This window comes from Podarcis liolepis, assembly GCF_965112155.1.
Source record: "Podarcis liolepis genome assembly, chromosome: 2".
NCBI classification, from domain to species: Eukaryota; Metazoa; Chordata; class Lepidosauria; order Squamata; family Lacertidae; genus Podarcis; species Podarcis liolepis.
In genome coordinates this window covers 70,749,724-70,775,238 of record NC_139555.1, presented here as the reverse complement: position 1 = coordinate 70,775,238, position 25,515 = coordinate 70,749,724, and the positions used below count along the sequence as shown (strand labels likewise).

General features: G+C 39.8%; 1 protein-coding gene and 1 long non-coding RNA gene across 2 annotated transcripts in view; one reads left to right on the top strand and one right to left on the bottom strand.

Annotated features, from left to right (window-relative positions):
- Nucleotides 1-2,677, top strand: part of LOC310700036 — a 16,626-nt gene extending 13,949 nt beyond the window's left edge. Inside the window, exon 2 of the long non-coding RNA XR_014522381.1 lies at nucleotides 2,067-2,677. This is a non-coding gene — a long non-coding RNA (uncharacterized lncRNA). The remainder of the gene's footprint in view (nucleotides 1-2,066) is intronic.
- RBM5 (RNA binding motif protein 5) lies at nucleotides 2,614-25,515 on the bottom strand. The gene is made up of 26 exons (XM_083488690.1): nucleotides 25,486-25,515; nucleotides 24,492-24,946; nucleotides 23,504-23,559; nucleotides 19,327-19,552; nucleotides 18,701-18,862; nucleotides 18,497-18,566; nucleotides 17,989-18,062; nucleotides 15,801-15,884; nucleotides 14,938-14,998; nucleotides 14,717-14,782; nucleotides 13,438-13,598; nucleotides 12,917-13,014; nucleotides 12,633-12,720; nucleotides 12,427-12,504; nucleotides 11,483-11,555; nucleotides 11,015-11,103; nucleotides 10,557-10,635; nucleotides 9,999-10,090; nucleotides 9,212-9,373; nucleotides 8,600-8,746; nucleotides 8,448-8,522; nucleotides 7,601-7,780; nucleotides 6,903-6,977; nucleotides 6,094-6,191; nucleotides 5,879-6,008; nucleotides 2,614-3,261 (listed from the first exon to the last, which is right to left on the bottom strand). The coding sequence occupies exons 3-26, from the start codon at nucleotides 23,518-23,520 to the stop codon at nucleotides 3,136-3,138; spliced, it is 2,511 nt and encodes an 836-aa protein (XP_083344816.1). The 5' UTR covers nucleotides 23,521-23,559; nucleotides 24,492-24,946; nucleotides 25,486-25,515; the 3' UTR covers nucleotides 2,614-3,135.

Genomic DNA, 25,515 nt, shown 5'->3' with positions numbered 1-25,515 from the left:
TACTCATATTGAAATGCCCAATGAGGCCAAACTTAGATTCACAAAATGTTTAGGGTTATGTGTACCCCTGTGTACCCCCAGAAAAAAAGTGCTGGGTTTCACCAACCATATAATTAGTAAAAATATATAGAGAGAGTATGGGATAAATATAAAAAACTTGCTGGAAAAGAAAATAGCAATGTGGCACTCACCAGTAGAAGCCATAGGGGTGGGAGAAAAAGAATATGGAAGTGGACTGGGTAACATATAGGGAGTTGCTAATAGAGGTGGAAGGGGAGGTTAAACTAAAAAAGTTTGAAGAAATAAGTGGAATATTAAGTTGGCCACAATATCGCCAATTAAATGAGATATTTTAGATAGATAAAAAAATGTCTTTACAACTCAAACCTCCCAATTAGAATAATCAAAAGATAATGTCTAAAATGTATAAATTATTATTAGAATGTGAAATGGAAGGATGCAATGGTCAAATCATCAATGATACATTGGACAATGGATATAGGTTATAATATTGATATGGCAGCATGGGAAAGAATTTGGAAAGATTTAAAATTTACAGCATGCTACACTTTAAAACTACATGGCGATGTATAGATGGTATTTGACGCCTAGCAAGCTGGCAAAAACGTGTAAGTCTGAATCCAACATATGTTGGAAATGTAAAGAGAAAGGAAACTTTTTCATATGTGATGATCTTGTAAGGTTGCAAAAGCCTTCTGTGAAATGATTTATAATGAATTGGAAAAAATATGTTTAAAATATGTTTTTAATATGTTTAAAAATATGTTTTAAAAACCCCAGCTTTTCTTTTAGGTGTACTTGAAGAGGTGCCGAAAGACAAACAAAAAACACATGTATGCAACCACAGCTACCCAAATACTGTAATATATGCCCAAAACTGGAAAGAGGAGCTGACCCCCGTTTTGTGTACCCAGTGAGTGGTGTTCAGCCTCTTCTTCTGGGGGTTATGCTTCCTCAAAACAATCAGACCTAACTCTGGGGGAGCGGTGTTCATTTTTTGCCACCCAAGGTACTAGCACAGAGTACTTTTTAGCAGTTTAGGTTGATAATGAGAACTTTGCCCCTGCCCTCACATGTAACCTAGCTAGAATAATCCATGCCTTAGTAACCTCCCTTTTAGATTACTGCAAGGTGCTGTGTGTGGGACTGCCTCTGAACTCTCCAGGAACTTCTGTTGGTGTGCAAAACAAGGTCTGCTCCTGTAAGAACATAAAGTGGACCCTTGCTGGATCAGACCACAGTCCTGCTGTGTAGGTAGAACTTGGCTTAGGGCACTACTTCAATTCAATTTTAAATCATAGTTGGAAGGGGCCCAGAGAGTAGTCTAGTCCAGCCCCCTGCAATGCAGGAATCTCAACAAAATCCTACATGACAGGTGGCCATCCAATCTCTGCTTAAGAGCCTCCAATGGGAGAACACCCCCTCTCACGTCTGTTAAACAGCTCTCACAGAAAGGTAATTCCTACAGGGTTTCGTGTTTTGAAACTTGAATGCATTGGTTCAGACTCTCTAGTTTCTGAAGGAGAAAACAAGCTTGCTCCATCCTCCATGTGAGAGTCCTTTAGATATTTGAAGATAGCTATCATACAAAGGCCAAGCAGTTCCATCTCCATGGGAAGGAAAGTAGGGAATAGAGAAAAGACTGGCAGCTAGCTGCCTGCTGCACTCTGGCTTGTGCTTCTCTGCAAGGATACACCTGTAGGGATCCTCACTAGGCAAAATGCCATGTAGAAGCCTTCTAGTGGAATTTAAAGGGATACGCCAGTAGTTCCCCCATCCAAGACACCACCAACTACTCACTTAAGAAGCGGAGCAATTATGCCCTTTGCTGAAGTCCAAATTGACTACTGCATCTGTAGCCAGCCTATTTGTGCTGGCTCCCTAAAGAATGCATTACGGATTCTACGGACAGCAACTGAATAAAGCTCTGAGCCATGCTCAGGGGCTAGGGAATCCCCTCTTGAAGTGAACTGCACTACTGCAGCTCTAGCATTCAGTTTAATAACTCTCCAATGCACTTTACACTTGCTTGCATCTTTATTCAGGAGGAATGCTTTCTTGCCAAAGCCACCTAAGTGGAGAAACAGAACCAAGAGAGACAATCCAGAGAAACAAGAGGTGAGAATAAAGCAAAGAAAGCGAAAAACCATCCAACAGGAGCAGAGAAGGTAGGAGAAACCACTATCCCATACTAGGAAGGAAAGGAAATTGATGTGGCAGTAGGGGACTGGCTATATAGTTGCTTGGGCATAGGATCCTGACCCATTTCTTTTCCTGGAGTTCTGCTGGCACACTTGCAGTCTTCCTAAATCTTTCCTATTTGTTAATCCCCAGATGGATATATTCCCGTAACACAACCCCAATTATGTGATAAGAGCTCAAATAACTTGGGTTAGTGTTGTCAACAGGATTGCTGGTGTCATGGGAACCAGGGCAGTAGGCGCCATTTTTGGGGTACATACAGATCCTTTTCTCAATACTTCAGAGCAGGACCAAAGGTATTTCATCTATTTGTTATCATCAGCAAACAGGTAGTTAGACATAGTCACTTATTCTTTGCCACAAATCAACTTTCCCCGCTAAGAAACAAAATTTGGTTTAGGCTTTATTTCTGCTTGAAAGAAGCCTGGACTGGCATCTATAATCAAAATCTTCAGAGGAAAAAAAACTATACAAAGACATATCTTACAAAATATACAGGAAAGTTTTGCCAAAAATGAGAAACAGTACAAAGTAGGCAGATATAACAGTGTAAAATCACATTAACACTTCCTCAACTGCTCCACAGGACAGGTGTGGGTTTTTGACTACACAAATTTAATAGCATGACACATAAATTTACACTATATACAAAAATGTATAAAGATCCAGCACCCCCTTTTAATCTAGTTATGGTTCGTCCAACATGAAGCTGTGGTGTTTTGTGTTTTATGATCCACAAAGAGAAGCATTACACGCTGGAATTAATGGAAATCCTGAAACTAGAAGTAGTTAACCTCAAGCCATAACTAAAGTAACTGCAATGCCTCCAAGGTCATAAGGTTTTTAACAGTCTGTTTGGGGGGAAATAGGGTGAGATGTTTCATGCTTTTCTGCTTCCAAGATGGACAGTGCTTATTCCATTTCAGTGAATCGAGCAAACATAGCTTTCCGTACTGCATCTTTGTAAGAGTCTGCTGTAGAGACACCGTAAGAACTACCTTTTGCTCCTAGCCCAGCTCCCCTCATTCTCACTTGAGCCTGCAAAGAAACACAGGTATTTTAGCAGCAGCAAAACAACATGACCACAGAAGTTACGTTTCATTCATCACAAGTCTCAATGGGTGAACAACACCCCACCTCTGAAAAATAATTTAAACTCACTTTTTAGCCAAGCAAGTATGATCCACCCCCCCCCCAAAAAAAATATTCCTCAGGTATGCTGTCCCAATTCAGCAACCTTTTTTTGGGCCAGTGGGCACATTTGGAAAGTGCCATGAGTGTTACTCAGAAAACGTCTGCCGTGGTTAACACAAAATGGCTGTCACATCCATAAAAGCAGAAAGAAACAGGAGCACAAAATGGTGTGAGCAAGTGTGTCCCCCAATGGGGAAAAAGTCACCTAAATCTGTCACTGCCACACTTGTTCTGAGCATCTCTCCTCCATTCAAGAGAGATGGAAGCATGGGCATATTTAAGATTGTGTACTTAAGTGTAATTCAGATTTTTATTTTTTAAAATAATATTTATTAATTTTTCAACCGTTTAAACACAACAAAACAGAAAAAACAAAAAAACAGAAAAAACAAAAAAAGCATAACAAAACAAGACACAAACCATTTAAAACACAAAACAATTTCAATATCTTATCTTTCATTCCCTTATTTCCACGACCTCCTCACACCTCCCTTTTTGTATTCCACTTCTATTAATTGTTTCAGCAATTCCTCTGTTTTCTATCCTATAATTATCTTAACATATTCTAACCTTATTTTTCCCTTTAATACTCTATTATCTATTTATACTTGATTCCTTGTAGCATTTCTACTAGAGCCATATAACTTCATTCCAACATTTTTCTAACATTTATTATTTTTACAGTATTTCTATAAATAGTCTTAAACTTTTTCCAGTCTTCTTCCACCGACTCTTCTCCCTGGTCTCGGATTTCTGCCAGTCGTTTCCGCCAATTCCATATAGTCCATCAACTTCATCTGCCATTCTTCCTGAATAGATAAAACTTGTGTCTTCCAGTACTTCACAATGAGTATTCTTGCTGCTATTGTTACATACGTGAAAAAAGTTCTATCCTTCTTTAACACCAATTGGCCGACCATGCCCAGGAGAAAGGCCTCTGGTTTCTTCAAAAGGGTGTATATTTAAATACCTTTTTCATTTCATTATGAATCATCTCCCAAAGTGTCTTAATCCTTGGGCATGTCCACCAAAGGTGAACTCTAATCCTCAAATTCATCTGTTTTTCTTTAAGTTCAGTCATAGCACGCGTCAACTTATGTTCATCAAATTGCCTCTGTAGGGCTGGGGCTCTCTTTCTCTTTCTCTCCAGTTGTGTTACTTTACATTCAGCAACAACAGCTTTTTCCCTGCCTTCCTCCGCAGTTTGCCGTATCAAAGTAGGTTCCTGTATCAATTTCTGGGTGGTTTCTGTATTGGTATTATTTATACTTTCTGTATTTAGGTTAATACTAGTAATTGAAACATCCACTTTCACATTTATCGTGTCCATTTTCCTGTTAAGCTGATCCAATGAATCATTTATCTTATATAATGCAGCCACTAAAGCCTCTTCTGTCGACATTCCTCTTGGTTTTAAATATACTGGTACAAAGGCAGCAACAGAAGGAGCAGAGGGGCCTGATGATGGACCTCTTCCGGATTGTTGCCAAGTCCTCCCAGACCTTAATGTTTTGTCAGCAGTTGACTAGTCTGTTTTTCCTCTTCCATTTACCATAACACTTAAAAGATTCAAGGTCAGTCCCAGAGTCTCACCGTTTTAAACAATCCAAAATTAGTTTCCAATTAATTTCAATTTTCAATTACTTTTACTCCTTTTTAAAGCAGCCGGAGACTGTAGAAACAATGTATTTCTCTTGTTTAACTAGCTGTCAATAAACGTTCTAAACGCTGTCAATGAACATTCCAAAAGACGTCAGTCCTGCTAGCAGCCCGTTTCCAGGGTCAGAGCGGCGGTGTTTTAAATCTCTTCACTCTCTCCCACAGACATACTCAATCCGCAACTTCCCCCTCTCTTCTCCTGCCTCCAAGAGGAGGTTTAATGTTCTTTACTGATGGAAATTTAATCTTTTACAAAAGGCTTTCCAGGACTCCAGCTTGCAACTTCATTGCCTCAGTCTATTTACAAAAGGGGAAGGCGGATTTCCTGTTTTGAACCTCCCCGTTATGGTACCAAATTAAACATTTAGAAATCCAATTCTTCCGCTTCAGCTCTACTCACGGGTAATTACTTTAAAGTCAAATTGTCCACAGGAAAAGGTCAGCGCTCTCCGGCAACAGCTATGCGGCTTCGCTCCGTGAAAGAAGCAGACGATTCGATGCACCGCGCCGCTCACCCCACGTCGCTCTGGAGCCCCAAAAACCAGGGTTCCCCGCGAGTGGGGGAGGCGCAAAAGGTGCCCGCCGAATCCCACGCTCACTGCTTCTCCCGCCTGTGATTTTAATGGGTCTCTGCCTTCGCCGTGGCGGCCAGACCCAGATTCCCACGGAGCAGATTCCTCCCGGTCAGAGGAATTCCGCCATTACCGGAGGCACCTCCCCGGAAGTCCACGTAATTCAGATTTTTAAACCACTTTTCAACTATCTAGGATGACAACCATATATACAACTCCTCCCTGCTTACCTCAATGGGGGCTGTGATACCTTGACATTTCCTTCCTAATCCTGAACCTTCCCTCCAGCCCATAGCTTGAAGCATTTTGTTGCCAATATTACTATGGTCAATGCCATCTTTTGTGGGCTGTTCATAATTCCTAAAAAACAAACACACAGTTAAACTAAGGAAAATTTAGAGAATTTAATTTAAATGTAAAATGGTAAAATATTTCAAATACATACACGGTGCCTGCATCAAACACTTTTTTCCGCTTTGGCTCTGGTGGCTCTGGTATGCCATATTTCTCACGCCTTTCAGCTGCTCTGTCTCTGTATTTCATCTGAAATTATATCAATTTCATCAACTTCTGAACTCATTGTCAACCCCAGCACATACTCTAGTACCCTTCTGCTTCTAAGTAGCAAAACAATGTGGCATCTATTGATGTAGGCAGCATAGAACGCAAGAGAGTCAAGTACAATATCCAAACAGTGGAGAAAAAGAGAAAGAACGGGTGCACATCATACAGACTGATCCCACTCTATTGCTACTGGATTCAATTACTTTCAGAATTAAGAATTGTTGCCCATTTTTAACGTTGACAAAATAAAGGGGGCACAACAAAAAGTTCTGAACCAGATTGCAACAGTTAATACATAAAGTACATGAATGGCAATCATTCTGCAGATTTTGGCTGCATAACTAGTTGATCTAAAATATTCCCCACCCGAAAAGACACATGTGAACAAGATGTCTTTTTTTCTGTGTTGCAGAAAACTAGGACACTGGAAGCTCCTAAATGTTAGGGGTTAGCAAGATATATTCCTTCCCCTTGAGCTTTTTTCAACTACCAAGTTTCAATCCAAGACTTCCCATCTTTTACTTATTTCGTGTTTGAGAACCATAGTTTGCATTTCTATCATTCCAATTTCTTTTTGAAAGCAATAGAATTAACCCAAATCTTGGGGATCGCAACAGAATGCTTGTGGAATGTTGCCTGGGGGCTGAATGAACACCTCAAAATCTATTGTCTTGTTTACATACCACTTACCTCTCTCTCACGCATTTCCAAGGCTTCGAGCTCTTGCTCTGATAGTCTCGATCTCCTGTAGATGTCCATGTTTTGCTTTATAGGAAAAAACAATAATCAAAATTGAATTGAGACTGTCACAGGAAGCTATTTTTTTTAAAAAAAATCTGATTTAAGACTACCTCACGGTTTTATTCCTAACAAGCAATATCCATAAGTAATAAAACACTGCAAGTGAACTCAATGCCACATACTATTTTGTGTATCTAAAAAGACAGACAAAATTTATGCCCCCCCCCAAATCATGTGGGATACAACCCTATGGGAAGTATCCCAACGGAAGACATAGACAGGCATAGTAATATTAAGAGTGCGCTCCAGCTCACTACTGCCCCCCACCCCGCAAAGCCAGGGCCATTCTATCATCAACTACCCTGTGGAAAAAATACTAACATTTTTTATGTTGATATTGCTTATTGTGCTTTTTAAAATGGAGTTTAGTATTACTTAGTAGGTGAGATATAAGTAACTATAATTAAGACAAGGTTCGAACTATAGAGGGAAAAGAGAAACTCTCCACTTGTCTAGAATCCTCTTGACCACTTTCCATGTTTCCGCCCCCCGCGCCAAGCCAAGAGAACAAGTTGATATTCAGTTATTTTGGGTGGCAACTATAAAATTCTGCAATATTGAATTTATTGTTTGAAGAAGTTGATTACCTTATGAAGATCAGAGAGCTGTTGGTGCCTGACTAGAGCTTCTTTATTTGGGAACTGTCTTCTACATAACAAACAGGCCATTTTTTTCCAGTCTGTTAGTTTTTCTTCTTCATTTTCCAGCCTTTCCAAGAAATCCTCTTCATTATCACTGTCTCCACTATAAGCAGCCACCAATCCACGCTGGAAGAGGAGTAATGTCATTTTAGCCCAATAAATACAAGCTGCCAAGTTCTATCACACTAAAGGGCAGGTGATAGACTGTTATGGGCTCTACCACTAGAGGGTTGATATAGGAAACCTCAGGCCACTGCTGTTCTACAACTCAACATGCCTGACAAAGAGGCACCCTATGAACGTGTAAATTCCATTTGTTTCCCTGACAAGATTAGAACTCTACTGAATGTCCCATATCCCATAACTCTCAGATGTTGCTATACTTCCTTTTTAGAAGGAACACCCTAAAAAGAAAGGAGTTACTGTAAAGATCAGTTTCCCAGCTAAGACCAACAAAGTTTCATCACAATGGCCAACAGCCCTTTTGCAACTCCAGAGATTAAAAGGGTCCCAAAATACTCCTTCCTGTTTTCAGTACCTCTGTCTGCAAACTTCTAAATTATTGCATAAAGGACACGGAAGCCTAATTAACATGTTTAGCTGAAATAAGACTGACCACTAAATATAAGCTTGCAAAAAAAAAAAAAAATCAATTCTGATTCTTGCTCCATCACAAAAAGAACACGTGTTTCGCAGCTCAAAGAAAGCACTCGCCAAAACTTATTTATGAATTAGGCATGTAAACAAAAACCTTAAACAACACTAATGTCAGTGCAAGTTTCTATTCACTCACTTTCAGTGGGTTATCATCTTCACCACCATTCTTTATAACTTCTGTTATTATCTGCTGTCTCTCAGACAAGGTACCCTGAAGAAAGAAAGAACTGTTAAGCCCAAAACTGTATACAATATCCTTTTTAGATATTAAATCCTACCAACCTTTACCTTTTTCTCAAACAGAGCAAAGCCAGCATCAGCTGCTGCAGATTCTCGTCTTTCTTCCTCCCTTGCATTCAGAGGCTGAAAGCTATTCTTGAAGTTCTCCTTCTGTTTGTTTAGACTCTTAGCCCAACGTTCCATGTCTTTAGCAATCTAAATAGTAAAACATTGACATAAATTAAGTCTATACCAAGAAAACAAATCAAATTTAGTATCTGCATACAATATATTTTCCGCACCTATAGATTTCAGGTTATTCACATGCAACTCAATTTTGTCAAATGAGTTATCAAACTAGTGTGCAAAGACATGTATTTGGAAATCTTTACATAACCAACTTAAGTGTTTAGTTTGCATTTAAAGGTTATATTACTAAATTGCCTAGGTTCACGAGAGGTGTCATCCTGTCAGTGATTTGAGCATATTGGGACCCACTGATATTGTAAACATGTAACACCTGCCTTATGGTGCCAAATCCTTTTAAGCTATCCAGTTTTTCACTTAATGCTGTTAATAAGACATGCAATTTTCATTATGCGATTGAAGTAAAAAGAGTGTTTTGTGTTCAAACATGCAAACTTTGATCTTATCAATTAAAGCTGTCATTCTGATCATCACCTGCTGAGCTGTTTTACTCTTGGGCTTCTCTTTCTTCTCTTTCCCTTCTTTTGTGGAAGATGCATTATTTTGATGGTAAGATGTACCCTCTGCTGCAGGCATGTAGGTCTCTTTCTCACCATCCCAGTAAAGATACTGCTGTGTTATCGCATTGTAGTAGTACTGAGGGGGAAAAAAATCCATATCTATTCATATTTATATCCTATAGATCAAGTTACCTTTCAAAAAAATAAAATTTCCTCATATGCAACTGGTGTAGAGACAGATACCAAAACCAAGAAGAAGTATGAGTTAAATCTGGATTGTTATAGGTTCACATTATTAATCGACAGAGAAAACCCCCTATGAAGCCTCTGATTTTCTGAAATATTGTCTGTGCAAACATTGTTTCAGATAAAATAAAACAATTCCTTCCAGTAGCACCTTACAGAGCAACTAAGTTTGTTATTGGTATGAGCTTTCGTGAGCATGCACACTTCTTCAGATTGTGTCAAATAATGCCAAAGATTTGAAAGACATACCAATCAAATGGTTACATGGCAGCCTGTGAACAGCACATGCATGAATGCACATGTCACTACTGCAAATTAATACCAAGCTGGACAATTGGTCCTTCTACCAAGTACTCTCCACTGACAGTAACTGTTCAAGGCCTGGGAAACAGATTACTCCCCAAGTTGCTAACCCAGTACTGAATGACACTCTGTTTCCAAAAGGTATGCACGATTTGGCACAGGTTATGACCCCATGTTATTTTTAGTTAGAAAGAGATGGGAGCATTGTTTACCTGGGAGTTTGGATCATAATAGAGCCCCGTTACAGGATCATAATAGAAACCTGATGATTCATCATATTGGTATGTAGAAGTATCTGGAACAGCTGAAAATTTAGAAATGTGAGCTATTATTATCTGCATGTGTTAAATCACCATTACTTAGTAGATGTCAAGAAAACCACAAATCGCAACAGTAAATATGATAAAGCAGCAGTTGTCTGACCAACTTGCTCATAATGAACTAGCTAGTCTCGATCAACCCTAGGTCTGAGACACCCACAGGCACCATCTGGAATTCTGCTCATAGCAATTCTGATAATCGTTCTCAACTCCCTTTTACCTGTTTTCTGTATCACTCATTTCCTTCCAGCAATGCCTTTGCCCTTTCATTTTGCCTCCCAACCCCCCAAGGTCTTGGATATTCTCACTTTATGAAAACACTACAGAGGATTAAAAACAAGTTCATCCTACCCACATGGTTACTTTTGTCCTAAAAATGAGCACTATCAATACGTATGAGTGTAAACTGCTGTCAACTTCCATTGATCATTGGAAGGGAAGTTTGCTTACCATACTTGGTGCCAGGGACCACGCCAGTTGAAGATGCTGATGGCACCTGCGCACTAGTGCTTGGCTGTGCTACTTGAGTCTATGGGGGGGGGGACAATTTAAAAATAGGATCTTTAAAAGCTGCAACTGTTCAGTAACTTAACATAAAAAAACTTACACTCAGTCCCCCTCAACCTGGTGCCCTCCAGATGGTTTTTTAACTACAATTCCCACCAGCCAAATCAGCATGGCCAAAAGCAGTTAACTGAAGCTGAGGTTCAAAACATCTGGAGTTCACTAGATCTTGAAGGCTGCCTTAAATGAACCTATTCAGTATACTACATACAGGTCAATACTTCCAAAATGGGAGTTTATACATGCAAGCTTTACTAAGCCACACCAGTATCTTTCAGCCAAATGTACCTTCCAAATTATTATAAGATAAAATCTCACTCCAACAGAATACAGATTATATTTACCGGAGAATCGGGAGAGCTGTTCTGTTGATTATATAACTGAGGACTCTGGGAAACAACAGCTGCTGTAGTAGCACTTGTCACCGGAGTACCTGGCAATAGTTATTAAAAGTTCAGCAAAGCAATCTGAAAAACTACAATAGCACTTTGTTACTCAACTAGAGCAGGCATGGCCAAACTTGGCCCTCCAGCTGTTTTGGGGCTACAACTCCCATCATTCCTAGGTAACAGGACCAGTGGTCAGGGATGATGGGAATTGTAGTCCCAAAAACAGTTAGAGGGCCAGGTTTGGCCATGCCTGAACTAGAGCATTTAGATTTTCTAGACTGTTCAAATACACAAACTCATTGTTTACCCTTGTATGCCACTCTACTGAATGCAGAGACCAGCACTGAGTATTCCATACAGCTCTTGCACAGGAACATGGGTAAGTAGAATTTTACCACAGTAATAGGAAGAGGAAACTGTTACCTGATATTGTAGCTGTATCTGTGTCCAATGTTCCTGCTTGATTCTGGTAAAACTGCTGATAATCCTGTGAACACTATGCAAAGAATTAAGACAAAATTACTTGTGTGGTACATAATATAAATACACAGGCTTGGCTCTTAACAGAAATAAATTTATAGAAGAAAAGTCCTGGAAGTCCTGCTCCCTGCCCTGTGGAATTGTTCCCACCCAGCTTTGGGAGGGCGGGCCTTGACTGACTCCAGCTACAAAAAGCTGAGGCTGCTGAAGAGGTCGGAGAGCATTTTGGTTCTCTCTTTAGTGCAGACCCAGGTCATCAGGCCTGAGCTGCTACAGCTACCACCCACCATGAACCACCCTTGGCAGGATGCGTTCTATGCTTAAGATATTCTCTTAATTATGCTGCTTTAAATGTGCATTTTACATTTGACTTCCTTTAGCAATGTTTTCTTACGAAACGTTTTAAGATATTTTTGTTGCATTAAATTTGAATTCTGTGGTTTACTGCCTTTGTAATGTTTTATTTTGAAATCTTCAGTTTCCTGTTATGTTGTTTTGAATGTATACTTGGACTTTCTTCAGTAATGTTTGATTCTGGATTGTTTTATTTGATGTTTTAATGTGTTGTAAACAGCTTTTGAGATTCCCCCTCGTTTAAAATATAAAGTGGTATAGAAAAGAAATGCATAATAATGATGTTGTTTTCTGCCTCCTGGAGGGTTGGGGAATCTTATAGATGATGCTGTCTAAGGTTCACCTTAACTGCAAAAAAACTGGGGAAGAGCCTAATCCGATTTTGGGATGATTCATTATCCTCCCAGAAGCTCATTGCCCCCCATTTCACAGCCTTGGATGGGCTTTTTGGAGTGGGTGGGAAAAGAGAGGAAACTTTCTGTCAACTTATTTCCGTTCACTTGTGAACCTAAGATAATATTAGTCATACGTACCTGAGTGTACTGGGTATAGCCATCCTGTCCCAGCTGGAGGTAGTTGAATTCAACTGCTCCACCTTCTCCACTTTGAGGCTATAAATTAAAGGATATAGTAAAGTAAATAAACCAAACCAAACCCAAAGGCTGTTTAGATGGCTCTTAAATTGATGGAATAAGGCAAGGTCATTTACAACAATCTATTTTAGACACAGATCCCCTACCTGGGTTGATGACCACTGGGCTGCAGCAATGGCTGTACTAGCAACAGAGAAAGCACTGACACGATTACCATCTGGGAGAAGCAAATCCCTAAAAACAAGAAAAACATCTAAGAACATTTCACAGACAACCTGCTATCATAAAAAGCTTCAAAGAACCTTTTCATTTCCGTTTTATCACCGACATTTGCAAATATAGCAGCAATACCAATTTCCAATTATTTACCATTTGGAGAAAATTTGACATACATTTTAAACATGAAAGAGCAGCAGTTAATGAAACTCACTTCCTGGCACTCTTGGCAAAATCCACACCAATTGTTTTGCCATCTATTTTAAGAGGTGGCTGAAGACTCTGCAAAATTTGCAACAGCTGAGAAGCATCCTAGAAAGAAATTACAGGTATTGGACAAAGCTCAAATTAAAACACAAAATTATTGCTCAGAAGGGCACTGAGCTAGGCAGGCACATCACATGGGCTACATACCTTTACACGAGATTTTGTTCTATTATGAGTATTAACAGCCTGATACAATGCCTCTGACTGATAAAATGACCAAACGCTGTACCCTTCTCACCACATTTAAGAAGTGTCTTGCCCACTCATCTAGTACTATGTAAGCCATAAATGTGGTACTTCAATAAGATGATCCTCCAAAAGTTGCTTTAATTCCACTACCTCTACAAAGCTAGAGAAGGTGCAGTTGCTCAAGATGCTGCACATCTCACTGAACTGGAATACTTTTACTTTTTTTCCAGTGACCATATACGAAATTCAGTTTCAAAGTGAAATAAAGTATGTTCTCACCATTGCTGAAGACAATTGTACAAAAGCAAAGCCTCTATTCTGTTGGGTCTGTTTGTCTTTAATAAGTCGAATGTTATTTACTGCCAGTGAAGCATATGGTGATAGCGCTGTCATGATCGATTCCACTACTGTATGAGGGGCTATGTTTCTGAGAATAAGAGCTAGGAGAACAAATAACAAGTTATTACAAGATGATCCATATATTACCCTTTAAGTGTAAGAACACACCAAATTCATAAATTAAAAAATATTGTATTAATATTTTGTAATAACACCTAAGGTATATAGATATAACCTAGTCTTTTATATGTTACACTCACTATCACAGGAATACATTAGTAAGATGTAGTTTTAAATATGAGTACAAGCAACCCGATTTATGTGGGAGTTGTGTTCTGGGTTACTGTACACAATGGTGGAGTGTGTATAAACTTGCCCCACCCCCTCTTTTCTAGCGATTTCTGGGGTGGGCGTGTGTCCCTTGGAATCACATAAATCGGTTGTTGCCTGTATGTTAGAACTTCTTAGTATAAATATAAAGCTAGAGAGTAGGCCTTTCCTATATGTACTAAGAATGGGGAGCAGGAAGAACCGAATAAAGAGAATCAAGTCTTATAGGAAATGAAATGATTGCAGGGGAGGAAACAATGGGGGGGGAGGGTTCTTGTCTACAGAAAGGGACCCAAAAAGGGGAGGGAGAGGCAGTGAGTGAAGGGAAAACATAGAGAAAACCAATTCTCAAAGTGCCAAAATGTTTTATTATGCTCAACATTTCATAATTAGAAAATTTATTTATCTGCAGCAAAGCTTTTTGAAATCTGCAGCAAAGCTTTTTGAAATCTGATAACATTTTGAAACTTGAGCCACTGATGAAAATGAAAAAGAGTAATGTACTAAGGATGAGAAGCAGAGGAGTATGTGCTCTTAGAGTGGTGGTAGAGAAAGATCAGTTTAAAAAACATCAACAGAGAAAAACATGCTTGAAGACTGAGGAAGGCGGGGAAAGGAATGGGGTAAAGAAAGCCCTGCAACAGCTGTGAGGGCTAAATTTGGGTTTCAAGTGTCCTCAGCTAAAACTATATCAATACTTCTTATAAATCTCTGGGTTACTGTGCTTCAGCACCTCGGATTTCTGCCCTATGGTCTACTCTTCTGAAATGAAAATGAAAATACTCAATCAAATCTATGGGGATCTTGGCAGGAAATGGACTTTGTCTTGCAACACACACTTTGGCTGACCAATCCCACAGTATAACAGAAGACTTGAGACTTTACTCACTATCACAGTAGTAGTCTACAGACTGAACAGCCTCTGGTCCTCCAGGTGGTACCTCCTGTTCTGAATCTTTATTGCAAATCAGAAAAAATAATTTTAATCATGCAGTAACTTAGGTTGTTACATCAAGACGCCTCTGCTATGTCAGAGTAAGAATAACATGCATAATTTATAATTGTGAAATAAAAATATCTTTTAGTTTAAGTTACTCAAATAGAACTTACCAAATTTATCTGCTCCACAACGGAAGCATTTTAGACGCCTCCTGAAGTTGTAAAGGCAGCACTAACAAACAAACAAATCCATTACATTTTTAGATCATTCAGCTGATGAAGCTTGCTGTAGCATACCACATCTATACCAATTAATTTAACGTGAAACTGTTACCACATATAATCATAATCTGCAGCCCTCAGATACCAGTCTCAACAAACTATCCGTTCACACAAATAGCAATTCTGCAAGTAGCCTCTATAAAATAAACTAGCCTATCCTCTATAGCATTTTCTTGGCAATGCCCATCTTTCTATTGAAATATTACAGAATCACTGAATTTGGAGTAAACATTGTTCAGTGTTGAGAAGAGCTAGAGCTCACAGTTCCATCAGCTGCATGGGTCTATAGCCCTGGAACGTGCATTAAGAGCCGAGAAGGGAAAACACACAGAATTTCTCATCGTTTTAGAACACCATACCATCTCTACATGAAGCCAATAATCAGTGGCTTTTGCCTTTAAAGTTTGTTAACCTTTCTATTTTCTCATATTTATCTCTCGCTTTTCTTCCAATGTGGAACCCAGGGAAGTATACTAGTGGTTCCCAGAAAAGTCACCAAACCAGGCACTGAATACTAGACACAGACCTGCTTAGCTTCAGCAAGGAATGGCCTCACACACCTTCAGATCATTCCCTGGGTATGTATATTCTTGCTGAACTGTTTGTACTTGTTTGTGGCAAGCCTTACAATTTATTTAGATTTTGCTGTAATAGCTCTGAATTTTAAATGTTACTAAAATTTAAGTCACTTCCATGGGTGTAGTCAATAATGATTAATGAAGTTAAAGAGCAACTAGGAAAGATTGCTTTACCTTGTTGCAAAGCCAGTCTTCAAATTTAGGCCTGGGGTTACTGTAGTGCATTGCAATTTGTTTCCCTTGAATCAACAGTTTTTTCTGCAAAAAAAGCACATTTAGTTATTCCTGTATCACGGCACAGATGTCCATTTTCCCATGGCAGAGCACACTTCGGAGGATTCAGTGCTCATGAATTAAATGGACAACATATGGGGAGGACGTAGAGAACCAACCACCGCCTCCTACACTCTGCCCATTCAATCCTGCAGGACACGGGCAGTAAGAAAATGGGATGTGCAGTAAAAGTAAACGGAATCAGGGAGTGTTGATCAAGCTGCCAAAACTAAGCGCTGACATGGAACCAGGAAATGTCTCAAAGGAGACCGAGTCCTACTGGCATAGCAACACGCTTTTAAAAATATTGTCAAGTGATTGCTTCACTTCTTTCCCAACTCCAAACACCCTAGAATTTTAAAACTTCAAAACAAATGGACTGTTTTCAGTTGCTTTCTTCATGAAGTGCCCCTTGAAAGTACAGTAATTTCTCCCAAGAGGACCCTGGTTAGCTTCCTGGAGGCTGAACAAAAGGTCATGAACTGAACACACGTTCAGTATGAATCTTTTTTGACTAATTCATCGGTTCACATAAAAGCTTGTGTAAGAAATTTGCGTTCTTCAGACAGTAGCTTTCTTCAAATAACTACAATGCTACTGAAATCTCACAATAGGGCACCAGTTCATTTTGCTTAGTGCCCCTTCAAAGTTAGAATGACGTTATAAACGATTAGCTGCTTAAATGTATACGAAGAAGCCAAGTTTCTCAACTTAAACTTTATTGATTCCTACATATACATAGTTCCCCTATCCCTCCCCTAATTTCTGTAAGCCATTAACAGCTATTCATTCAGAGAGATGCACCTTTGTCAAGATGTGTAGGTTAAACCTAATTTTTAGCTAAAATATTACGTCAGAAAGTAAAGTTCTAAATATAAATGGCATGAAGAAACTTAAAAGTATCTGGTAGCTCTAGGGTGAAGATTTCATCCTTTTATTGCTAGATTAGGCAAGTAAGGGGAAGGTTGAAGGACCCAGAACAAACTGGGTTATGCACACACACGTTGCTGGCATATTTACACTAAATAATGTTTGTCTGACAGTTAGCAACAGGGCCACTGGGGAGACTTGACTACTTTTCCCTAATGCTAGAGGATGTGTGGTTATTTTTTGGAGTGAATTTGAAATTTATTCAGTAAGATGAATACTGATATAGCTTTGTATATGTTAAAAATTGTGCAGGGTTTACTAGTAAATCCAGTTAATGTTAATTCAGGCACCCATCTGAGCCACCAATGCATGCTATGAACACCATAAAAGTCACTTTAATGCACGCAAGGATTAGGTACTCTTTCAGCTTAATTGCTGTGGTGGTTGCCCATGATATGAAGTCCAGAGAAATACTCATTATACTTCTGGTTATTGGATGTCAGAAGTGGAAAAATTCAGCGAAAGATGCATTTTCAATCTTGTTTTTAAGCCACAATAATTGTAATTCTGCTCTTTATAGATTTTTAGTATCTCCACCAGCTGCATAGGTCTAGCTTAACAGCAATTCAGTAGGAGAGCAGTTTCACTATGAAAAACTGAAGTATTAGTAATCCAGAAGCATACCAATGCACTGGAAATAAGCAGGGAGATTATTTCACTATTATTTTAATTACAAATTTTTGTTGAGTACATTAGTAATACTCCACAATGTTCCACTTTCATTTGTTAAGTAATATTGAAAAGGCATATGCGTTACTATAAAAGTGCAGCTGCAGTTTAATAAGACTGCCCTTTCACAGCTAGTGCTAGCATAAAGCACACATGCAGTATTACTGCATTCATAAAAGCCTGTATGGTTTGAAACTTGAGAAGTTACTATGGAAATAATGTTTAGAGACCAAATCAGTCAGGTAAAATGCTACGTTATTATCAGAATAGTAATATGCTGATTTTATAACAGGCAGTTTTGGCAAATCTACTGGGGCTCTCTAGCACTATAACACATTTCGAAAATTTTAACATATACAAAGCTTTTAATCTTTAGGAAGTCATGGTTTTGGAACAAACCACTCCTTCACCCTTTCATTTATTCCTTTTTAAAAACTGTACAGACTTGTTCCATTTTCAGGAATAATCTAGACTTTGTGAGTGAAGCAACCTGATTGGCTTCCATCCAGCTGGTAGCATCTTGAAAGTGATAAAACTCCACGAAGGCGAAACCACGGCTTACACCTAGAGACAGCATTCAGATATAGACGGGATAGTTGTGTTAGTCAGTTCCTTTAAAACAGGTGAATCTCTCTCCAACTGCTTCATTACTTCATGACAAAGCAGTTTTATAAATGCGACGTCAACTCTGAATTTGCTTCTTGTTTTGCCATGGCAAGGAAACCAAGCTGCCTTAACACCTGAATGGGATCCATGTTTAAAGGTAACCATGCAATGAACTACTAAAGTTTAAAAACAAATTAACAGTAGGTGTTACTTACCATACCCTTTAATATATAAAAATCTGAAGGCTTCTTCCACTATCTATAGCCTTTCAAAAGGCTAAATTCCTTACCCATGGCAAACCTTTCATTCTGATTGTACTTGCAGGTGTGGGGAAAACGTTTTAGGCCTGGGGAAGAGGAAGGTACTGCCAAGAAATAGGTTAACACTCTCACCTGTCTTTCTCTTCATCAGCCTCACATCCGCAGGCCGAGGGCCTTCACAGGACTCAATGATCTCGCGAATCTGTATGCAAGTTTAATTTTTTAAAAAACTATTAATATTAAAAATTGAGTGCTTTTCAAGATTATATAAGCTGTTTCAGCATTTATTCTAATGCAATCCAAATATTCTAAAGACAGTAGTTAAGTATTACTTACATCATAGTCTGTAACAGTGATAGGGAGCCCACGCAACATGATGGTCTTGCTTTCTTTCTCATCATTAATGTCATTTCGATAGTCATGCTCTCCATAGTCCCCATCAGAATGATATCCATCTTCTGATTTGTCACTATTACGCCGCTCGCGTTCACGCTCTCTCTGCCAAGTAAGCATGTGTTTTAGCAAGCTGACTCTATAGCCCTTTATCCATAAAAAAAAAAAATCAGGACTTGTGAAAATCATTCAATCCATATTCAAACAATCCTTTCTTTGCTTGAGAAACATGAGATACAACGTTTACTTTCTACAGTATCCAGAAAAAATATTGACCATATGAGCTCCATATAGTAAGTAAAGCTAGGAAGTGTATCATTGATTAACACAGGAAACAGCACAATACAAAAACACTCATTATGCCAGGGATAAGGAACCTGTAGCCCTCCAACAGTCGAGGTTCTCCAACCACCATCAGTCCCAGCCAGAATGGACAATGGTCAAGGATGATGGAAAATGCTAACCAAGAGTATTTGGAGGGCCACCTGTTTCCCATTTCTGCATAACAGTAACCAAAGTTAAAACATGTGTTGTTCAAAACTTTCCATGCACACAGACATTACACTCACCTCAGGACTGTCATAATCTCTACCATCATAATCTCTGCCATCATAATCTCTGCCATCATAATCCCGACTATCGTAATCCCGGTAATCATCGTATCTGTCACTTCTGCGCTCCTCGCTAGATCTTTTATAGTCAGAATCCCGTCGACGACTTCTGGAGTCCCGCTCATCACGATCATCTCTATCTATGATAGAGCCGTATCTTCCACTCCGTTCAGTTCTGCTCACACTACACAAAGAGTTGGTCAAGTCAGACAGCTTGAAAAATGTAATTAATCAGCAAAGCTTTTAACAGGATCAACAGGGTTATGCAAAAAACAATCAAATAAAGCCCCAATTAGCCCCAGCCACATTGGGGCATCATAGTACAATGGCTTAAAAAAAGAGAGGGGGGGAGGGAGGGAGAGAGAGAACATGGCTATACAAGTAACTCCCAAATTATGTGGGGGCTACATTCTAAGTAACTGCACCTTAAAGTGAAATCACATATGCCGTATTGGCCCAAATATAAGCCGCACCTTTAATATTCAAAGGGGGGGGAGAGACAATACCTGAATATAAGCCACTCCCTTAAAATTCAGCAGGGACTCATACCTGTTCCGTTTTATCGTATGTCTGTTTCAGCAGAAATATCGTAAAAGCCAATTTTTGTAAGGTCGCAAATTTAAGCCACACTTAAACTTTTCACGGTTGGAAATTGGAAAAAAAGTGAGGCTTATATTCAGGCCAATATGGTATTTGAAACACCACTGAAAAAGCCTGCAAACACCCCACCCCTTTTTGTATTACTTCTGGGTTCAGCACAATGCACATGTGTGCAGTCACACACATATCAGATGTGCCTAAAATGGTTGCTGCCTGTAATTTGTATGTGATTCTCCCTTTTCATAAAGACTTACCCAGGAATATATAAAGGTGGCCCAGGATAGTTTCAGGTACAACTTTGACTAATAAGAATTATTATGCACTTGTGACTTTATAGGGAGACATTCGTTTTAAGAAATCCTAACTAATAAGTGTCCTTTTGTAAAGAATGCTAAATTGCACACACAAAAAAATCAAATATTTTTTCCTGTGATTACCTCTTTATAAAAAAATTCTAATTCATTGATGACTGACTAACTATTTAACACTATAGAAGACAGCATGAAAATTGCACTCTCTTTTTGCAAGTATATAAAAAAGTAAATGTTGGAATTTGGCTGTTTTACACTGAACAAATAAAAGGTTACTTCAGGATTTTAGTTTTTAGGGCTACAATCCCAAAGCCAATTCCTAGGTAATAAGCTTTGGGGGAGATGGGACTTAAGAAAACATGTACAGGATTGTGCTGTAAATTACTTAAGAGGATAACACAGTTGTAGAAATGATTGATACATTAACTGCTTTTAAAATCTCAATAGCATTTCACTGGAAAACAAATTCCCTACCTGCCTGTTTGGTATTTGGTTTATAGTATTTGGGACACAGCTAGAATGCTAAAAAAATTACTTAATATGCATCTTACTTAACAGTGGTAAAGACAAAAAATAAGGAATCTATTTGTTAAAAAATGAACTCCAAAATTGTTAGCTTTCAGGAATGATTTAAATTTACAGAGCTGTGTGTCCTTATTTACTGTTTACACTGGTGTGGTAAAATATACAAATAGTTGGGTCCTAAGTATTGTACAATCTCTCCTGCTCAGGTTCTTGTAACTAATGTATTAGCTAATTTTTAGCTGTGTTGTGTATTTCTTTAATATGTTAAATACACAACTGTTTTTCTATGTTAATACACAGTGGTTCAAGTGCTTTATAAAAAACACTTTTATTTATTAAACACATTTTTACTCTTCCTTTCCATCAAAACAATCAAAGCAGCTTTTATTACTTTACCTGTGTAAGGTGAACACATACAGGGAAAGCATCAACACACGATGACATTTGGTGAAAGTGGCTGTGCATTTAGGACCAGATTTAAAGATTACAGGTCCTCCCATCATCTTGTGACATATACTCTGAAGCAGGGATTGTAGTCTAGGTTGCTTGGCTGGAGATTGAAAGCTAAGAACTTCAAGGCAGCTTTCTCTGAAATGCTACATACTCAATGTGCTAGACAGGCACAGGTGATTAATCTCAATGCATGGTTAATACAAGTGATGACAGTAGGAGGGATTTAGATTTTTTAGGCACTAGGGCAGGGGTTAGCAACCTAAGGCCCATGGGCTGGAAGTGGCCCACGGAGGTCGTTTGACTGCCGAAAATTGCAGGGGGGGTGCGCGCTCATGCACACCCACGATCCGACCCACGGAGATCTGATCCAGCCCAGGCAAAATAAACCTTGCTGACCCCTGCACTAGGGGACAAAAGAAAGTGTTTATCCACAGGAGGCAGTGATTACCAACTGGAATGGCTTTAAAAAGGGATCAGCATAAATTCATAGAGGGCTATCTATGGCTACTGGCAGTGTGTTTTTTTTACATCCCTCATTGTCCAATTGCATTTCTTTTTGCCAAGTTTGTGTTCCTTTTTCTCATTTGGATAAGACTTCTACTTATTTAAAGAAACCTTACTCCATATAATTATTTGACTTTGCTAGTTAGTTACATTGGCTTGATGGTACCCATTCTCACCTGCAATATACATTTTAGCTGAGCTTTTATTATAGTTTTGAACAACCCCCAAGCATGTGAACCTTTTCTTTCGATGTCAAGTGTGACTATCTTGGCAACTTACATATCACTTACATGTATGTTCAATTTGAAAGCATTATGGTCACTGTTTGTAGTCAATTCAATAACATTTACAAGTCACAAAATGTGTTGGATGCCAAAGATCAAGTAGAGGGGTCACCACCCTTCTGTTCTTTTCCATGGCCAACTGTTCAAGGGCACTGTCATTTAGAGTAATTAGAAATTTTATTTCTTTGTTGTGTATGGATCTATGGTGAGCAGTGAGGTGACCAAGTTTGCTGATCCCACCAAATCATTCAAGGTGTTAAGAACAAAAAGTATTGAAAGGTGCTCCAAAAGGATCCATCCAAAATGGGTAAATGGCTATTAAAATGGAAAATAAAATTCAACATAATCAAGTGTAAAATGATGCACATTGGGGCAAAAAGTATCCCAACTTCACATGTGTTTATAGGATCTGGACAGGTAGTAACTGACAGGGAAGAGAACCTTGGGGTAATAGTGAATAGTTTGATGAAAATGTGTGTTGTGCAGCAGCGGTGAAAATGCTATTTTCATATTAAGGATCATTAGGATGTCACTGAAAATAAAGCTACCAATATCATAATTATGGTTATACAAATCTTTGGTTTGACCATACACTGAATATGGAGTACAATTATGGCTTCTGTTCCTAAAAAGAATGTTTTAGAGCTGAAAAAGGGAGACTGAATATGATCATGGGGATGAAACAACCCCCTCTGAGGAAAGGTTTCAACATGTGGGGCCTTTTAAATTTAAAAAGGGAAAGTAAGGGAGGACCTGATAAAGGCGTACCAAATTATGAATGATGTGCAGAAGGGGGATAGAGAAAAGCATTTCTCACAGTACTTGGGATCATTCAGTGAAACTGAATGTAGGAAAATTCTGGACAATAAAAAATGTTTTTCCCACAGCATATAAAACTATGGAATTCATTCCTACAAGATCTAATAAGGGCTATCTTGGAAGGCTTTAAAAAAAGATTTAAACAAATTCATGACACTGGAAGCAATATGCCTCTGAATACCAGTTGCCAAAGATCGTATGTGGGCAGAGTGCTGCTAAAACCAAGTGCTGCTTGCAAGCTACCACAGGCATTTTGCTGGCTACTGTAAAAACAAGATGCTGAACAAGATGGATATTTGCTGTGATCTAACGAGGTGCATGCAAGCTTCCTACACAATTTAGAACCCTGACTGTCCAGGTTTTTTCTATTGTAGAGCAAATAGGCACTCTGCTTCAAAAAGGCAGAAGCAGGGGCTATTCAACTTGGGGCAGGGCTAAACAAGTGACCATGCAGCCGCCCTGGCCACACATGTTCCCATCATGCAAGTAACGCCTGAAGATTGCTAAAGAGATACATTCATATACCACAGATCTGGAACACATCAGGGAAAAAAGTGTTTTTCATATTTCATCTCTGAAATTGCATCTCTGAAATTGCAGCCACCATTATGTAATACTTCAATGTTTGCTTTTACCTACCGTTTGTCAGAACCCATGGCTTGCCTTCAGTTCCTGCTTCTAGTGAATTGAGTTGTCTATTTAGGAGAAGAAGAAAAAATCAATGCAGACACGGAACCGATCATTTTTAAAGCATAGTGCAGAAATGCAAGGCTCCAAAGTAAAGCCTACAAAAACCTGGTCAGGCACCCTAGTAATGAACACCCCTACAACAACGTACTTTGAACTAAAAATAGCTTTCAGTACCCTCGCTCCTAGTGCTAAGTCTGCAGCAAAAAAGAAAACCAGTAACAAGATACCGTAATCAGGGAATCGCTGTAAAAGGGTTATCTGCAGAGGTGTTAAAATGCATATTTAGATATTCACAAAAAGTGACTCTTAAGGTACGCTTATGTTCGGAAGGAATAGAGACGTCAGAAGCGGAATGGCCACGCTGGTCTTGGTTAAATTAAACCAGAAGAATCCTTTCTACAACGGGTGCCTCCCGCTGGGCATTGCAAGAGACTGGCGCTGACAGGGCGGCGTTTAATGGTGGCCGATATTCCGCAGCAGACAGAGAGAGAAACGCAGGACGCAACCACACCTGCGGCGACCAACAATAGGGACCACAATAGCAATTATGCGGCGTTCTCCACAAACGCAATGAAGGGGAGGCGGCGACTCGGAGGAAGGGACGGAAAGGCATTTAAAAAGACACCTAAAACTGAAGCTCCTTCCCACCCAAGAAGCATTTCCTAAGCCTTCCCCTGCTTCAGAAAGCGGACGGTTGGCGCTCCAAACTGCCGCGCCCACCTCCGCCCCCCCCCAAACCGGGCTCCCTATAGCGTCTCTTCTCTCTTTGGCGCCTCTGAAGCTGTAGGAGGCTTCAGTTACGGCTTAAAAGTCTTATGAACAGGCAAAAAAAAAAATTAATTCGTTATTCCCAAATCAGACTAAGGACTCTTCCCGAGTTCTTCTCTACTGACTATATAGCCGTCTCCGCATCGGATACCCGATTTTCAGTACCTACCGGGGAGGGGAAATGGGCCAAGGGCCGCCTCTGCCACCGCAACAGCTACAGCAGTAGCCACACCAGCTTCTGTCAAACACCACAAAATGGCGCTGAAGGGGAGCTCGCCGTCTTCTACCCACAATCCCTCGCGCTCCCCGCCTCCTCGCCCCTCCTCCTGGAAGCTTCCAGCGAGCCGCGAGCTCGAGAGGCGGCCTTGAGCTCCGCGCGGCCTGCTGGGTAGCGTCGGTGTGCTGGAGCCCAACCTTCGTTTATTGCGTTTCGCGGGGTGGGGGAGGGAGGGCGAAGAGAGGGATTGTGCCCAAAAATGTTCGTGATGGGGCATCAGAGATGCGAAGCTAGACCCACCGCGGCAAGCTTGTAGCTCCCAAGTAGACCCAGGACTCGAGCATCCCCCGGGGTTTCCTCCCCGCCGGCCACGGAGCCTGCTTTGTGCAGCGACTGCAAAGATCCCGCTGGGCAGACAACCATTTTGTGAAATTTACATCGCCGGCAATCACGGCCATTTCATAAAGCCGGCGAGTTGAACAGAAGTCTGGAGCGTGTGAATACACCATGATGATGTTTAATTTTTTAAAAAATAATAATGGCGAAATTGGTATTAAGTAGGCTTTCTAACACACGCCTTAATGGTACATCGCAATTCACATGCAGTCTATAGAAAAGCCTTTTCTTCTGCAGAATTGCCACGTTCTGGAGAAACAAGCGAAGCACGTAATGGGTGCGATCCTGTGCGCATTTACTTTGTATTAAGTCTCCTTGGGCACAGTGAGGCTTACTGTTGAGGAAGCATATACTGTACACAGGAATGGGGAAGCGTCTCGCCCGTCGCTCAACTGAGTCGCTTTGTAGCCGGCGCCGCCCCTCCCTCTCCAGACGCGCCTAGTCAAGGCGGATTCTGGTCTTCTTTTTGGTCCTATTGCAAATACATAAACGGGCCTTACTAAGGTCAGGTAGGATAGAGAAATAAAAGGCTTGCCGCTTGTTTACTCGCCGTATGAAATGGCAGGGAAGATGGTCTCTA

Excerpts from the sequence above, each read along its gene's own strand:
- RBM5 (XM_083488690.1), bottom strand. Across the intron at positions 14,999-15,800 it reads AAGACTGGCTTTGCAACAAG|TGCTGCCTTTACAACTTCAG; the intron begins GTAAAGCAATCT and ends TTTGTTTGTTAG. Across the intron at positions 12,505-12,632 it reads CCCAGTGGTCATCAACCCAG|CCTCAAAGTGGAGAAGGTGG; the intron begins GTAGGGGATCTG and ends TTTAATTTATAG.